Consider the following 17,238-nt stretch of genomic DNA (forward strand, 5'->3'; position numbering starts at 1 on the left):
GCCGACGAGGACTTCCGGCGAGGACGGAGGAAAGAGGCACTGGCGCGACCCATACGTCGTGGCACCTGTTGGACGAGTATTGCAAGTTTCTTCCAGGCCGGAGAATTGTTGTCTTCCATGTTGAGCCTCGGCGGGTGAGCGGTGCGGAGGATATAGACGCAGTTCGGTAGAGAGATACCTGGACATATAAGGATCGGCCTCTCCCTAAATTCTACGGGATTGGGGCTGTCAACAAAGTGATGTCGTTACGATGATGTTGATCCTACTTCACACCGACGCCGCTTCCGGCTGAGTGGTAAGGCCGGACCCATTGACGAACGGTATCGAAAAGACATCATCGACAACCTATCCTGATGGTGATGTGAGAGGCCTGGACGAATGACCGACGAGCTGTCACTCCCCGGCTCGTCGGAAACATAACGAAGATCTTTTCAAAATCGGGAGTAAATCGTAGCGGCTGGAATGGTGCCAAGATCAACAACACCCTAAAGCCGAATGTCTCAGTGTCTCCGCATCTTGTAAGAGACCGGGCCGAGGCCTCGAAAGCGACCCAATGCCATCCGCAGCGTAGACCCAATGCGGAAACTTGGATCAAATCGGTCGGCTAAGTCGTGGTTCGTTAACGATTATGAAGTCATTCCTTCATGTCTCAGGTGGGAGACGAGGTTCTGTGTAGGGTCAGGAGGATAAGGGACTCGCCTATTCAAAGTATGTTTGCGGCTACGAAAATTGATGTCTATCGGGGATCGTCATTGGTAGAACCTGAGCAATGTGAGGCCTCGGGAGAAAGAAGTCATCAAGAGGAAAGAAGCCCAAGAACGAAATGAAGGGCCGTCTACGAACACAGACGTGCTTCTTTTCTCCAGAATTACTTCACGAGGTTTGTTTCAGTTGTAATCTCATCACCCAATATACGGCCTACTTGCTGTTTGATTTTGATTAGGCGTAGTATACGTGAATTTCTTCCGATTCTTGTATCGTCGGATACCTAAGGAAGAGCATCTGACATTACGAGACATCATCTCGCGTGGAAACGTGACTGAATCTAGGAAAACCTGGAGAGCCAAGCTTGCAAGGAAAATGCAACGTTCTAGGCAACATCGTCAATACTTGCCAGTAGAAGTACGAAACCATACGTGGTATACCAGGGTCGACCAATGAAGTGGCATATTTGCCAATTGGAAGCTGCCGCGTGACGCGTCTTCCATCCGTTGCTGATCACGGCTATCATTGAACCTACTGAACGAGACGCGAAGAACGGCAATTTCGGTTTTTCCATGACGATGGTTATGAACGCACAAACCAAATCTAGCTTGCAGATCTTTCACGTCCTCAACTTCCTGTCGCGTTCATGTCTCAGTCAGCGCTCTAATGTCGCAGATCGGTGGGTAACGGGTCGGATCGAGTGGCAGCTCGTGCCGTAGATCAGAGGCAGACCAAGCTTATGAGAAAATCATCGGGCCGGATTCAGCATATTTGCGTAAGGCTTCTCTTTTGACAGGCGGAGGATAATGATTTGCGGGTAGGTTTGATATTGGTTGGATCTTAGCGACGTTAGACTAAACCCAATCCGGTCGACGTTCTGAGAGTCTTGGCCATTCACATCCGGCGAGTGATTGAATGCGGTCATTATTGTTCATTGGATTGGCATCATCACGCGGCCCGAAGTCAATTACCCGACGGAAAGGCTCCAGGGTAGATGTGTTGTTCGGGTGGGGATGTTTATCGTTCGACGGAAGGCTCGAAAGCTTGGGGCTCCTTGTTGGACACTGTGACACAGTAGCAATGAGCTACGTGCCTCTTGCGAACAACGTGTCAATCCGTAGAGAGGATTTTAAAAGTAAGACAGTGGAAGAAAGATATGGAATTCAATAATCGTGCGCAGAAGTCAGCATGTTCAAGGAACGATGCTTGACCATTGTGTTCTTCGAGTACACACGTTGCCTTTGAAGAGTGAAGCGCATGGATTTCCCTGATGATCAACGGTTTTCATTGTTGGGCCTTTAAGAAAATCCCACTGCCACAACCTTGCATTTGCTCCTTTTTGGATGTCTCCTTAAGTTTTCCAAATCACATATTGAACAATATGCGAAGAGTATAGCAGCTCACGACGACCATCTAGCATCTATGAACGATTTTTTTTATTTTGCATCTAGCATATTGTTGTGCCTAGAGTTGTAAAATACCGCTGTAGCTGTCACTATAATGGATGATAAACCGGGCTCGAGACGAAACCCATAGGAAAGGTTAGAGGTCTTCCAGTTGATCCTTTGTGTGAGATTCCATGCATATCGGGCTGTCACATCTTTCTCATTCGCGCATGTGATATTGAGGATCTTCTTGCAGCGTGCCAATAGCTGTGGCTGTCCCCGCCCTATCCAGACTGCCCCTCTCGAATGCCTTGCTGCATGACAGCCGAGATCTCATCAGCCAAGAGCAATCAATATGTACGAGCCAATCAAGAACAAGAAATCGGAATCATGTGCCTAATGAGGGAGCATTGAACGGCAGCCAAAGCATTCTTATTTGTTTCCCCTTGTTGTTCATTGTACGTGATTCGCAACCTAACCAAAGCGATCTCCTGTCCAAACTTTCGTCGTGGGTAGTTAATACAACAACTGCTCGACTGAATTTCAATCCGCTCTATTGCTGCATTTTGCGACTGTGCTGCTCTTCTAACACAGAGATCCATGGATTAGGGCATTGGCCCACCCGCCACCACTCATAAGGCTGTCCCGTTGTGGTCAATCTGCCCCGTTGCTGTCCGAAGCGTCATGCACGAAGAAGCATGTATCTAGAAAGATCATCGCAGAATTCACCACATTCGAGCAGATGACTGCATCAACCTCATCCTTTTTGGATAGCAGCTCATGCGTTACCTCATAGACCCCACGTGGACATTAAGAAACCCAACCTTGCATCCGTCTCGATTCCCCCCTCTCTCGCATTTCAAGTCTTTTCTGTTGAAATTGTTTGGAGCCCTGAGTGCCGACAAAAGGACACTGCATGGTGTCACTCGAGGATTCCACGCAGCCGCTGCCCGCAGTACATGCTAGAATGTCTGGACATTGCCACATACTGATTTCTCATTTATCGATGGATCACATTGTGAATTTCTATATGAAGTGAAAAAGTTGCTTTTCATAGTTGGGTCCTCAGATAACCCGAAAATGCGCGTTCGTAATTCCTTCCTTTCTCTGACTCTTGTGCTTTTCGCCGTTCGTGTCCTCTCCGCACCGATTTTTAACGATGAATTTGCTGCGGCATTACAGAGCATTGGGATCTCACTATTGAACCCTATCCTGTCGGCTGTAAAAGCCGTTCTCTCGGGCCAGGGCCTAGTGCAAGGTGTGCTTGGTGTAGTCGAAGGCGCCCTTGGAACCGAAGCCACATACGACTATGTGGTTGTAGGAGGCGGCACGGCTGGCAACGCCGTCGGCTACAGACTTGCAGAAGCCGGCCACTCCGTCGCCATCATCGAAGCGGGTATTTACTATGAGATCGCTAAGCCCGTCTTGGGGACGACACCGGCTGGCGACATCATTGGCATCGGGTCCAGCATTTATGACACCGTCCCTACAGTTGACTGGGCGTTTCAGACGGAGCCCCAAGTCGGCGCCAACAACCGCAAAATTCACTATGCCCGAGGGAAGTGTCTGGGCGGCAGCTCGGCACTGCATTTTATGATTCATCACAGAGGTAGCAAGGGCTCTTACGATATGTGGGCTTCAGAAGTTGGGGATGACAGCTATCAGTGAGCTTGACACGGTTCGTTCAAAAGCACACACAAAATGCTAATACGCCAAAGATTTGACAACTTCTTACCCTATTTCGAGAAGTCAACAAACTTTACGCCTCCTGATACCACTAAGCGCCGATCAAATGCGTCGACACAATATGATCCTGACGTCTTCAGCTCACCTGGAGGTCCTGTGCAAGTTGGCTACACAAACTGGGTATCAGCTTGGGCGACATGGTTAGAAAAGGGCATGCAAGCGATTGGTATGAACCGCACCACCGGCTTCAGCAGCGGCAATCTCTTAGGATACCACTACTCGCAGTCCACAGTGCGTAGCTCGGACCAAACCCGCAGTTCCTCTGCAGAGTATATATACAAGGCTGTCGACGAGAACCTGGAAAACCTCAAGGTTTATACTCAGACCATGGCCAAACGCATCGTCATCAATGAGAACAGTACCGCTACGGGTGTTGAGGTCAAGTCTCTGGGCCTAGGCTACACTATTCACGCCTCCAAGGAAGTGATCGTCTCAGCAGGTGCCTTCCAGTCTCCGCAGCTTTTGATGGTCTCAGGTATTGGGCCAGCTGTTACTCTCGCCGAGAACAACATTCCTCTCCGAGTAAATCTCCCCGGGGTTGGACAGAACATGTGGGACCATATCATGTTTGGACCCGCCTACGAGGTCAACTTTGACACTCTCAACCGCGTTCTTCATAATCCGGTTGTGCTCGCCCGCAGCCTCATTGACTACATTAGCGACGGCACAGGGCCCCTGTCCTCCAACGTGGTTGAGTTCATCGGTTGGGAAAAGCTGCCGCAGAAGTACCGCGACACTTGGTCGGCGGCTACTCGAGAAGCTTTGTCTCAATTTCCCGATGACTGGCCCGAGGTTGAGCACATCAGTGGTAACGGCTACATTGGCAATTTCCGCTTTCCAGCGCTGCAACAACCACTCAACGGAAAACAGTACGCAACGATCCTGGGTGCTATGGTAGCCCCAGTCAGCCGGGGCAACGTAACGATCAAATCCTCTGACACTGCCGTTCTGCCGCTCGTCAATCCGAATTGGTTGTCTGCCAAGGCTGACCAGGAAGTTGCTATTAGCTGGTGGCGCCGGATGCGCGAGGTTTGGAATACAGACGTGGTGCAAGAAATTGTGATTGGCGAAGAGTACTGGCCTGGCCTGAACGAGGACACCGATGAGGAAATATTGGCTGTAATCCAGGATAGTCTGATGACCGTGTGGCACGCTGCTGGTACCTGCAAAATGGGGAAGAGAAGCGACGATATGGCGGTTATTGATAACGAGGCCAAGGTTTTCGGTGTTCAGGGCTTGCGAGTTGTTGATGCATCCAGCTTTCCTATTCTGCCTCCTGGCCACCCTCAGAGCACCGTTTACGCGCTGGCCGAGAAGATTGCGGCAGGTATCGTAGGTCAAGGGGCTTTGTAAAAAATAGGACGAAATTAGAAGAGGGTTGCGACGAGATGTTAAATCTGGGTTCACAACAACCAGGGGGACTAAAGCTAGAGAGATAGTAGCTGAGCTTACCAAGGAACTGATATCCCCATCAACACTCAGGTGGTTGATGACTGGGTCTTTGGCCAACAGAAGTAAGAAATTTTAAAGAACCTTGGCATGAAACAGAGCCGCCCCATTCTCTGAAAAGTGTCCTTTTTTAACTTCTAACTTCTCACTTATACTTGAGCATATTCTTAGGAAAGTATTGATGTTAGACACTAACATCAGTTGGCAAGTCCTTCACATCTCCCCTATCATGAATACCATAGGATCACTCATCCTCATTTCCAGATCTTGCAAGTCATCGGGCGGCTCCATTCCTTCAGTAGGATCGTAGACGTCTTCATAAGGCCCCAATGGGCCAGAGCCGTCCTTCGTTGACGCGTCTCCCACCTCGGTGTCGTTGAGAGCTACGGTATCCCCCAACAGATTCAATGACGACGGTACTTCTTGTGTATCCTCTTTGAAGGATTCCAATTGCTCACGATCCAAACCCGCCAACGTTTTCCATAGAATTTGGTCGTCTGCCGTCCACTCCCGGTGATCTCTGAGAAGGCTTGCCGCGGCTTCGTGCGCTTCCAGCTGGGCGTACCGGATCGCGCGAAGGTACTGCATGCGATCTCTGTCAGTCGTCCGTGCTCCTAGACTAAGAAGATACTGGATAATATCAATCCTCCCATGCTCTGCCGCACCCTCCAACGCTGTGCGACCTCCGGATTCAGCACCAGGTGCGTTGACATCGGCTCCATGGTCGATCAATGTTCTCAGAATTCCCAGTCTCCCTGAGATCGCTGCAAGCTGTACAGCGGTTGCCCCCCTATATCTGGCGGCGGGAGTATTGACGTCAGCACCGGACTTCAGCAGAAGATCAATTAGGTATAGATCGCTCTTCCCGACAGCTGATTGCAGAGGACTTCTGGCACTCTCCCAATCGTAGCCGTGCACATGACTGTTGTCCTCGTTGACGTCTTCTCCATTTTCCAGCAGAAACCGCACTACATCGTGCTGTTCACGCGCCACAACGTATGACAAGGGTCCTTGAGTGTAACCAGGACAATTTGACAGTCTGGGAGACTTCAACAATGTTTTGACGATGTCCCGGTCAAAATCATTAATTGCCGCACGCATTGTTAACCTGTCGGATTTGTATCCATGATTCAACACGAGAGACAGCGTCTTTATTGACCCAAGTGCGAAAAGGATTGGCGAGGTGAATTGAAGATCGTAAGGTGGTCGGTGCCAGAAAGGCAACCCGTTAATGGCGAATTTGAATGGAGAAAATCTTGGCAGTCCGTTGCACAGTGCTCTGGGTACCTTGGCCAGCATTGGCTGATCAATTTCAGCTAGGAGCATCTCAAGTACTTCCGTCTGGCCACTCCAGGCAGCCAATCCGATAGCGAGCGCTTCTAAAGGTGATGTCTCTTCAGATTGAGGGCGGTTCGAGAGAAGTCGATTAATGGTTATGTTGTCTCTGGAACCTGTGGAAAATAGAACTTTGGCATAAAGGGCGCCGGGATCATAAGCACCTGGATTCAGTGCGAATATCTTGTCCACCGTGTTTTCGTGGCAGGTGATGATAGCCGCTTCTAGAATTGACATGTAGGGATCGTCCCATAAGTCGTGTTGATGAGCATCAAGAACCAATCGCTGTGCCAGGCCAGTGTCGTGTTTCAATGCTTCTCTGAATTGGCAGCAAATGCTATATCTGTAGTTGCTGATTGTTGAAGGCGTCCGGACTCCCCAAGGTGGGTCTGCTCCAGCCTTTGGAGTAATCTTTGCAAGTTCCTGCCCTTCGACGTCTTCTTGGCAGTTTGTGGTGGCACAGGCACCCCAGAGTGGATTCTCCGCTTCTTTATCCAGTAAGCAGTGGGTCATATCGAACCTGTTGAACTCCAGTACTACGTCAAGGGCAGTGAACAAACGGTCCAGTGACATTGCCTGACGCCCCCCCGTTTCCCACTTTCGAAATACAGACCGGGCTTCCCGCAGGTCTTCAAAAACTTCGTTGACATCGATCTTATTTCGGTGTAATGAATGAACGATGTCTAAGCTCCTTCCAGCCACGGCGGAATGTAGGGGGAAAGAAATTTGCTTGTTGGACTCATACGCTTGCACGACCAACGTTTTGCAAGTTTCCAGGTGCCCGTAGTACGCAGCAACGTGTATTGCCGAACTTCCAAGACTCCCTGTGGCGGTGGTATCAATACCGCAGCTGTGTAACTCCTCCAAAAAGGCAGTGTTGCCGTCCGCTGCAGCAAGCAAGACGATGCTTGTCGTGTTGACGGTTTCCGGGATTTGGAACCGATTCTGGATCCCAGCATCTTCTAGCAAGCGAAAGAAGGGATGCAATTCTTGCGGTTCACAGTGGTAATTGGCCGTGCAGCCAATGATGCTGAAAGTGTCGATGAACCAGGCATGACCAGTTGTGGCCCTTATCGATTGGAATATATCAGCTCCATTTCGAATGAGCGCTTCCATCAGCTTCGGTAAATAACGTCCGCAGTTCATCATCATTCTGATAATTGAATCCACGGACACGGTCAAGCGCATCTTCAGCAAGCGTTCAATCATACCCAAACGACCTTCATCAAAGTCATTGTAGTGGCGAACTACTTCCAGCAAAGGATGCATACCTTTGACACTCCCAATCTGACTCCTGAACTCGTCAAACCCGTCCCAGGGCTCAAATGACAAGTTAGGACAAGCCCCATGATCCAGAAGTCGTGACATCAGCTGCAAAGATCTCATTCGAGCTGCCATTTGCAATGGAGTCCAAATAGATACAGAGAAGCCTATAGCCCTATTCATGATGTCTTGGACCCGTATATTCGGGTTCTGGCCGGACTGCAATAACCATTCTATGATCCTTCCGCATGAGGATTTTGACAAGGAGTCGTTGGGTGGCTGCGGTCCGATATTCCGCAAGGCATTCTGAAAAAGCTTTTCCATTATTGCGGTCGTCGTAGCGTCTGTATTGTTTCCGAGCTGGAAAGGTGCCTTCATGATGCCCGAGGTTTCCAGCATCTCGGTGATGTTTTCCCATTCTTCGGATGCCGATGAGACCTTACCTGAAATCGCGTTCCGCCACGGATTGACATGGTTGGTTTGTATCTCATCGGCTAACAGCAGATTATTCGAAATCTTGTACAGAATCATCTTGACATATTCGCTGTATCGTTCGTCGGCCGTGCCCTGGAGAAGTCGACTAGCCCGATCAAAGTTCTCATTCTCGTGAGTCTCTGGCAAGGTGGATCCGATTTCAGCAGCTAGTTGACTAACGCTGCTTCCAGCCGCATATTGAGGAGCAATTAACCGTACCATGTAGGTGAAATATAGGTCGTCCTTCCGGCAACTCAACTCCTTTGATATGTTGTTCATGTTCTTGAGCAAGCCGGGGGCAGAGAATGCTACACAATGTTAAAGACAAGTTTTGGTGAAATCACTAGAAATTGTCAAACTTACCGAGTAGAAAGCTGTCTTGAAACCTGCTCCAAGGAAGACTAGGTGGCCATAAGAATCGTACGGGCAGTGGTGCTGGGGTGTAAAGAGAAATCTCTACGCCTTCGAGGGGAGTTGGACTCCCTATACAGGTTAGCACATAAGAATGTATGATAGGGGTCAGTCAATAAGGCATACGTTGGATGAACCTGTCAAACATGGTTTCTTGGTATCGCTTAATCTCTTTGCAGACCTTGGCAGCATCGACAATTTCCTTGCCAAGAGTGACCTCGGTTTCCTTGCCCTGCTCCTTCCTTCGCCGAACACGACGACCAATGAATTTCCAGACGGCATCGGTCTTGTTTTTGGGTATTCTTCTGCGAAAGCCCCAAAGCTTCAACTTGTATTCGAGTTGTGCCTTGCTACGAATCAGTCAGCAGATGTGATTCAGATACGGCGATGCAGACTCACGTAACCGGGAACCCGTCATTTTCCAGACGCTGTCTTGTCTCGACAAGAGACTTCTTTTCCTCAAGGAACATGCGTTCGATGGTGAATATGTGTTGCAGCCATTCTGCATCAGAAGGCCGCTTGCCGGAAGAGTAAGAAGACATGGCCTTGATGGAGGAGCCAACGAAGTGACAGCTTGTGCACCCGCAGAGAAAAGAGTGGGTGCAGATGGTGAAAGGTATGCAAAATGAACTCAATTCGACGAGTATAAGCGCGACTATGGGTTGTTATGGCTGGCAACGTGAAAGGTGAACAGGAAGGGGGAAGCCGTAGCCTTATAACATCGTAGAACGTCAGCACCAACCGTGTCAATCCTCTGCAATTGGCTGAAGCCAGTATCTGAATCTCAAATTAGGCTTAGGCCATGCTCAAAGTCATTGGTCGAGACCAATGTCTGAAAGCCCCGCTTTTGAGGCTGGTCTTGTGAAATAACGAGGTGGTGTTGGAAGTGTCCTACTTCCTGCATGCCGCGTAGAAGTTCATTGGTCAAGTCCGGTTTCTCAGAAGCTTCCTTAATACGTACTCCATTGCTGACCTCTTCATGCAGCAATAGAAACATGGGCCGACCGTCCCTCAGAATCCCCTAATATAAAGCAAGAGATTGCTGCGATTGGTTCATTCCGCAGTCTGAAAGCTTAGGACTAGCGGCGACGGCGACATCACCGAAATTCGATGTGTGCACATCGACATAGGTCCGCCAGATCCTGTGTTGCGTCTGATTCGTCCATTCCGATGTCTGAAATGGCTTCCAGCATCTCCGTGATCCCCTTCAGGTCCGATGCCAGGCTATAAGATTGCAGATCTCCAAAACTGTCGTTCGCGTTCCTGTTCGTTCTGACGTTAGTTTTCATCGTCTTCAGTATATGGATCACAAATCTTCGTGGTTACTTACCTTTGATCCCTCACAATTCATTTTCCCTGGTTCTTGCCTCTGGATCCTCGACACGGCGGTCGTTGAGATATACTCACGGAAAGAAATCGATATCACCGCCGTTTTGAGTCTCGCCCGCATCCAAAATGAAGATGACTCTGGAAGCTATCATTGCGATCGTTTCGCTCGTCGTTGGGCTTCCGTCAACGATCTTCATTCTTTTTAACTGCTTCATTCACCGAAGTCGTGGTACATTAGAAAACATCGGTTTCTTCAACGAGCGCGTTGCTGACGATACGGCTCCCAGCATCTCGATGTCCCTCGCAGTGCTCACCTACGTCTTTCGACCGTTTACCCTATCAAGAAAGCTTCTCGCAGCAAAGTAAACATCCTACACTCCGTTCTTGGACGTTTGTGGGTTTCGAAGTTGACATCACCAACCAGGCGTGGCATAACCTCCGCCACTTCGCCCCGACGGCGGGTAGTCCACCCAGGTACAGCTTCCGAAGTGTGGGAAATAGGAGAGATTCTTTATCTGTGTGGAATCAAATGAGAGGTGCCGGTTGAATTGGACAATGGGTGGTAGAGTATTCTATTCGTGAGGCGATAGCAGTCTGTAAAAATTAGACTAGAACCGTTTCGACAATGATGACGATGGCCACAACTCGCTCGAATACTAGACGCTTCACGTGGCCGTTAATACAATAATTAAAAGCCAGGACATGGCCCAATCCAGATCGTGATCCACTTTCTGCGTTTTTCTACGTGCCAATTATTGTGCTAGTCAATAGGCAGAAACTCAGTCTCACGTGAAGAGGGTCCAGACGAGGAAGTAAAGTAGCAGACCTCATATTATCTTTCAATACTACCGCTAACCCCAACTTCGAGGTTGGGAAAACAAGACACGATCTATCCGAATCTGCACCCGATGCATGAGCTCAGAGTTTCGATCGATACTAGTCTTGGGATATCTCATAACGAGTGAACCAATCACACCACATCCGTCCTTCATCCTGGGTATTCCTCCACACAAATTACGTCCGCGCGCTATCAGTCAAATCTAAGCCGAGTTGGAACCATTGTCCTTCTTCGACTCGCTGGCGACAGCGATGATCGCGGGAGGCTTGGGAACCTTCTGGCGGAAGACGTGGCGCTTGAAGAAGTAGGGAATAGAGTACTTGATCTCGTGGCTGATGAATTGCTTCGTCGGGACGGAGAAGACCTCTGGTAGTAGGGTTAGCAAAGCCACGCAATGCAGGTGAGGACAGGTCGACTTACGATCCAACTCTTCCAAGGTGAGTTGCTTAGTCTCTCGGACGAAACAGAAGATCATGAACCAGGCAATCAAGTTCAATCCAGCGTAGAAGCCAACTGTGGCCGACAGGTCAGTCGCAGAATTTAGGACCCAAATCACTTGGAATACTTACAGGCACCAGTTGGAGTCATGGCAGTGCTCATGCGCGGGAAGGTCAAGCTAAGAATACCAGCTGTGCAACTTGTTAGTCTAACACCCCAAGTGTGAACTGTTGCTAGACTTACCGAAGGTGTTGTTGATGCAAACAACCCAGGCCATTCCCTGCTCACGCTGGATGGTAGGGAAAACTTCGGCGGAGTACTGGAAAGCGACGGGGCCTTCGCCGAGGGAGTAACAGATGGTGAACAGGTAGATGAAACTGGATCGCAAGAGTGTTAGTCTAGGTAAGCAATACATACGAGTGGTGATACTCACAGAGCGACCGGTCCAATCTTTGGTCCACGATCTGTAGTGGGGTTCAAAAGGGACAAACCAGCAGCCAAGAGGAAAATGCACATCAGAGGGAAGGTCTAAAATTGTTAGTCATGTTCAGCAACTTTGATTCATGTTGACTCACGATCATGCAGAGAGTCCTTCGGCCCTTTGTGTCAATGAGGAACAGGGTAGGGATCGTCGCAACAACTTGGATGGCTCCGTAACCCAGAGAAGCATACAGGGCCTCCACGGGCGAGTATCCCGCGTTCACGAAAATCGTAGAGCTGTAGAAAGAGATGATGTTGATTCCGCACCTACTCGGGTCAGCATGACAAGTCAAGGTATGATGAAGGTTGGAAGGGTTCGTACATTTGCTGGGCAAGCATCACAGTGCTAGCACCGTAGTTGGCACGTCTGATTCTGGGAATGGAGAAGCAGTCCCAAAGGCGGCGGAAGTAACCAGCGCCACGGGCCTCCTTGAGCTCCTCCTCGTAGATAACCCACGAGTAGTAAAAGTCTCTGGCGCCGATAATGTTGTGCGCGCGAAGCTTGCACATGGACTTGAAAGCCTCGGCATGTCGGCCGTGCTTCATGAGCCAACGCGGGGACTCGGGGCAGAAGAAGATGCCAGCAGCCAAGACGAAGGATGGGATGAAGGCCGAGCCGAGCTGCAGGCGCCAGGAGATGTCGCCGGTGTCCTTGACGATGACGTTTGCGCAGAAACCCAGAAAGATGCCTGCGACGACCCAGAGTTGCCAGAACATGACGAGGGCGCCGCGGACTCGGTGGGGGGCCATCTCAGCGGAGTAGATGGGGACGGTGGCGTTCTTCGCGCCGATGCCGATGCCCATCACGAAACGCGCCGCGAAGAGACCCTGCCATGTTTGCGCGAAACCGGAGCCGATCGGGGTGGCAGTCAGGCACAGCGCCGTGATGAAGATCTCGCCGCGGCGACCGAAGTAGTGGTTGAGAGGATCGACGATGAAAGCGCCGCTGCGATGCGCGTGGTTAGCAATTGCGATAAGAACCGGGGAACGAATGTGACCAACATCAGACCAGCCGTAAGGAAGATGATAGAATTGATCAGACCAATGAGCCACTCATCTCTGGAAGACCCGCTGTCGATGCCAAGGGCCTCGTGGAATGTCAGGTTGGCACCGTTGGAGCCAGTCTGATCCCAACCCTGCGTGGCAGCTCCGATGGCACAGAGGCCGATCGAATACCACAGCATCTTCGGGCCGTGCCATTTGTGGTCCCGCTCGTATTCGAGCGCCCGGCGCTCTTCTTCGGAGAGGTCTGCGACATCGTTGAAGTTGTTCATGTCGCGCGCGACCATAGCCGCGCGGCCGAAGAGGGCGGCATGTTCACCCAAGTTGTGGCTCTCGGCAAACGCCACCGCGTCTTCAACGGTTTGCTGTGGGGATTTGCGCTGCGAGAAGGCGGCGTGTCAGCAGGTTTTTGGGGCGTTTCTCGATTCATGATCCTGGATCTTGGCGCAAAACTCACCTTCAGCGGGTTCTCGACGATGTTGAGGGCGGCGGCCTTTCCACCTCCAAGCCCCTCGGCGAGCTCCGTCTGGGGCTTCAAATCCCCGGTGTCCTTCTCGAACGCACCGTCCGAGTGAGGAACGGCGTCGATTTCGTTGACTCCCATGGTGAGCTTGGCAGCGTTCAGATTAGCTTGGCGGGATCCAGAAATTGAGGCTGTTCACTGCGGGATTGTGCGACGTGCGCCAATTGATCAACGTTGAGCCAAGTGAGCCAAGTAGGGCCAAGCAACGGGGACGACCATGGCCAAGTCTTATATATTTCCGGGCAGAAGGGCAAACAGAGTGTCTCTCCAAGAGGCGGCTCCATTAATCATGCTTTCAACACCAAAACCCCAGACGCTTCTGCTCCCCCGCTCTCCGCACTGGGGTAAGCATGGGGATCCATCCATCAAAGGCACCAAAGGCACCAACATGAGGAGATGATCATCCGTCTCATTCCCCCTCGTCTGATATTTGGGCGCGTCGGGGACATCGGGGCCCAGCTGGACCCAATTTTGTCAGCGAACTCGACCTCTCGAGGCAGTTGGGAGCGCGCGTTCGCAGGAGTTTGCATGTTTTCATTGGGACGTTGGAGATGAAAGAGTGGGAACCGACAAGGCTAGTGTCGCTGACCGTGGCTTGGCCTTGCGTCCTCCAAGTGAGGAGTCCCGTCGAGGATGGTCGAGCCGTGTTTCCAACAGTCGTCATAGCTGATTGGGTGCCGTGGCCGTCATCGGCTAAAGATGCGGCATGCCTCCCCAAGTCATCGGAGCGTGACGGAGACACAAACCTGCGCCATAGGTTCACAATAGTGGGCCGTGTGTGCGACGGTTGTCATCCGCTATTCCCAGCGTAGCAATGAATGACACTCAATGGCGTATTACCTTGGAACGAGGCACTTTTTGTCATATTCCTTCTACCGGACAGAGTCCGCCCACCCGCATATTTGCCCGAGACTGTGAGGTTCCAAGGAAATGGCGGTCTTGGAGACCTTTATCTTGATTTGGTTATGATTGGCGCGCTATACGAACGCGGAGAGCACCCCGGGCGATTGTGTTTCAATCAATGTTGCACTCACTGTTGGCCCACGAACACCGCGTTACCAGATTCACGGAGCCACGCCCATTGACCTATTGAAGAACCATACCACGATCTCCATCGCAAAAAGTCATCGCATATTAACCTGCGCCCTACGCATTGCTGACTCCTGGCACCGGCAATTTCTAGAATAAGCTTAAATGATGCACTGGAGGCTCTGCGTTCCAGTACAGACTGAGGACTTTGGGCCGGCGCGATGCCAGCCTGAGTTTGGTTCAAAAGGTGGGACGCGTCTGACGTGGGACGGCTTTTAGTGGAAACATCCCCAGAGAAAACCCCCAGAATCTCCAGAATCTCCAGATTTCAGATCACCACGTATCACTGAAGAACAGCTTATAATGTGGATGTCTGGAGATCAACTCGACGTCGACGGTTTCGCATCGCGTGCCGCAATTGAACAATTGCGACGAAAATCATCCAGCTAGTTCATCTTATCCCGCCGAAAAAGTTGGACGGGCGCGGACTTCTTTCCTGGGCTCTAGCCTGTTGCTGTCGATGCCCGACGATAGCCGCTACGGCCGTGATTTGCATATCACCTGACCTCCATCTTAGACACAGAAGATTGGTTCGGCAGGCTGTATGTAATAAGTGGTCTTTTTCAGATTGTCATACTAGGGATGTTTTCCAATTGGCTGGCAACAATCAAATGCAAGGGCGACTTTAGTGACCATCATCTGTATGAGATGCATCATGATGAAACTAACTGCAGCCAACTATCAGCTGTTTTTCTTTTTGCGTCGTTTGCCTTCAGCTATTGAGACATCTTATTTAATCTTCAGCACAGCCTTGCCAAAGTTCTTGCCGACAAGCATGCCAATGAAGCCATCAGCTGCATGGTCAATACCATCAGTGATGGAGAGCTTGGCCTTGACGCTTCCGTCGGCCAGCCACTTCTGCATATTCTCTTGATGCTCCTTGAAGTGAGCGGGGCCAAATTTGGGGTTGCCAACGAGGAAACCTTCCATGGTGATCTGCTTGGAGACGAGCTGCATCAGATCCTTGATGCCCTCTTGTTGCTCAGGCGGCACGTTGTAGTTGCCGATCTGCACGTTGTTAGGTCTCTTCCATCTCTACCGGGCACCCTGGTTCAACTTACCATTCCACAAACAGGAATCCTGCCGCCAACCTTCATGCTCGTAAGAGCCGCCTCGAGGTGATCGCCGCCCACGTTTTCGAAATAGATATCAATGCCCTCCGGAGCCAATTTGGGCAGCGCATCCTTGGGCTTCTCAGTCTTGTAGTTAAATCCAGCGTCGAAGCCAAGCTCCTTGGTAATGAACTCAAGCTTTTCATCAGACCCAACGGAACCAATCACCGTGAGTCCCTCGCGCTTGGCAATCTGGCCAACGACCTGTCCCACGGCGCCAGCAGCGGAGCTGACAAAGATTGTCTCGCCCTTCTTCGGCTGCCCGATCTTGTGCAGGCTGGACCAGGCGGTGAGTCCCGGCATGCCCAGCGGCCCAAGGAACAGCGCGAGGTCGAGATTGTGCGGGTTGTGGATCTGGCGGGCCTGTTGCAGGGCGGTGGGGGTCACGCGGGCGAACTCGGCGATGGGCGTGTGAACGACAATCAAACTGCCCTCCGGAAAGTCGGGGGTGTTGCTCTTGAGAACCTTGCTGATGGTCGCGTTCGTGATGGGCCCCTCGACATCGAATGGAGGCGAGTAGGACTTCTTGCTGGGATCACGCATCTTGCCGCGAAGATACGGATCGAAACTCGCGTAGAGAATCTCGACTACGAGACCGCCCTCGGGGGCATCGTTGAGGTCGATGGGGCGGTCCTCCACTACAAGATGCTCCCCTGCCACTGGCAGTGCCGTGGGGATTTTCTTGAAAATGAGGGTCTTGTTCTGGGTCATGGTGAATGAGCTGAGAGTGACTTCGGGTGAAGAGGATAAACAATCTGGCAGATGTCAAAGAGATATATGTGAAAGGTATTTCAACTCGGGGTCCCTGATATGCTGCATTGACGTAATGGTGCACAAAGAAGAAAGGCAAAGGTGCCGAGGTATGTTTGTGCGATTTGTAGCTCTTTTTATCGCCGTCGGGGTTAATCACCGCGCTTTCCACGGTCGAACCCCGCCTTTGCGCAGCTACATCGCATCCGAGAACGATACGAGTCAAGATGACGTGCTGTGGATTAATCATCAGGACACCGTACCATCGTTGGAGTCTATCCATCTTTTAGCTGCGTCTAAGGGATTCTGGAATTGACTTTTCGGTGGAGTGGGAAAACACATTTCCGGGGCGATTTCGTTTTTTCGACGATCTTGAGCGTACATACTTGTCAGCACTTTACTGCCAGTGAGCCTCACAGCCGCCATAGATGACAACCCCGCTCATACAGATCCTAGATTCCGATGAATAGAAGGTAGAATACAATAACATGATGCATTGATTCATATCCTCATCAAAATCACCACAGCCATGTTTGACGAATCATACCTGATATTGTAAGAGGATCGAATTAGAAAAAGTATCATTGTCTAGACGAAGGGGACAGGGGGTTGTTCAACTGTCGTCAAATTATTCTGATAAGTATGGAATGTCCATCATGTCTACAATTTATCCAAGGTACACAAGACTGTCAGGCCATGTCTCTCGGCCCAAATATGGGCAATGAGCCTCTGTCTCTTCCCAGCCGGTGAACTTGACATTTTCAGGAGCACCATGATCTCTCTTACACTGTTTGAAAGACGAGCCGTTGGCATCTGATCTCTTCCATGGAGGATACTCGACGTCGTCTAGTGCGGTTCGCCTCTCGTAGCGAGTCCGTCAGGCTGACTTGCCTGTGCAATCATAGATAA

General features: G+C 50.8%; 4 protein-coding genes across 4 annotated transcripts; 1 reads left to right on the top strand and 3 right to left on the bottom strand.

The window, feature by feature from the left end:
* Positions 1 to 3,170: 3,170 nt before the first annotated feature.
* On the top strand, positions 3,171 to 5,189 carry patE-5 (Dehydrogenase patE; the record flags this gene model as incomplete). Its single annotated transcript, XM_036640609.1, has 2 exons — positions 3,171 to 3,754; positions 3,809 to 5,189. The coding sequence occupies 2 exons, from the start codon at positions 3,171 to 3,173 to the stop codon at positions 5,187 to 5,189; spliced, it is 1,965 nt and encodes a 654-aa protein (XP_036494819.1).
* A 309-nt stretch (positions 5,190 to 5,498) lies between these two features.
* Positions 5,499 to 9,310, bottom strand: CGCS363_v008761 (Ankyrin repeat domain-containing protein 50; the record flags this gene model as incomplete). Its single annotated transcript, XM_036640610.1, has 4 exons — positions 5,499 to 8,665; positions 8,721 to 8,840; positions 8,895 to 9,118; positions 9,168 to 9,310. The coding sequence occupies 4 exons, from the start codon at positions 9,308 to 9,310 to the stop codon at positions 5,499 to 5,501; spliced, it is 3,654 nt and encodes a 1,217-aa protein (XP_036494818.1).
* A 1,827-nt stretch (positions 9,311 to 11,137) lies between these two features.
* PLT2-1 (putative polyol transporter 2) lies at positions 11,138 to 13,459 on the bottom strand (the record flags this gene model as incomplete). Its single annotated transcript, XM_036640611.1, has 9 exons — positions 11,138 to 11,301; positions 11,356 to 11,448; positions 11,505 to 11,564; positions 11,617 to 11,750; positions 11,807 to 11,901; positions 11,949 to 12,120; positions 12,176 to 12,799; positions 12,856 to 13,235; positions 13,313 to 13,459. 9 exons carry the CDS (start codon positions 13,457 to 13,459, stop codon positions 11,138 to 11,140), a joined length of 1,869 nt encoding a protein of 622 aa, XP_036494817.1.
* A 1,737-nt stretch (positions 13,460 to 15,196) lies between these two features.
* RED1-1 (NADP-dependent oxidoreductase RED1) lies at positions 15,197 to 16,290 on the bottom strand (the record flags this gene model as incomplete). Its single annotated transcript, XM_036640612.1, has 2 exons — positions 15,197 to 15,475; positions 15,529 to 16,290. The coding sequence occupies 2 exons, from the start codon at positions 16,288 to 16,290 to the stop codon at positions 15,197 to 15,199; spliced, it is 1,041 nt and encodes a 346-aa protein (XP_036494816.1).
* Positions 16,291 to 17,238: the final 948 nt, after the last annotated feature.

The sequence above is a fragment of the Colletotrichum siamense genome, assembly GCF_013390195.1.
Source record: "Colletotrichum siamense strain Cg363 chromosome Unknown KSG_Cg363_contig05, whole genome shotgun sequence".
NCBI lineage: Eukaryota > Fungi > Ascomycota > Sordariomycetes > Glomerellales > Glomerellaceae > Colletotrichum > Colletotrichum siamense.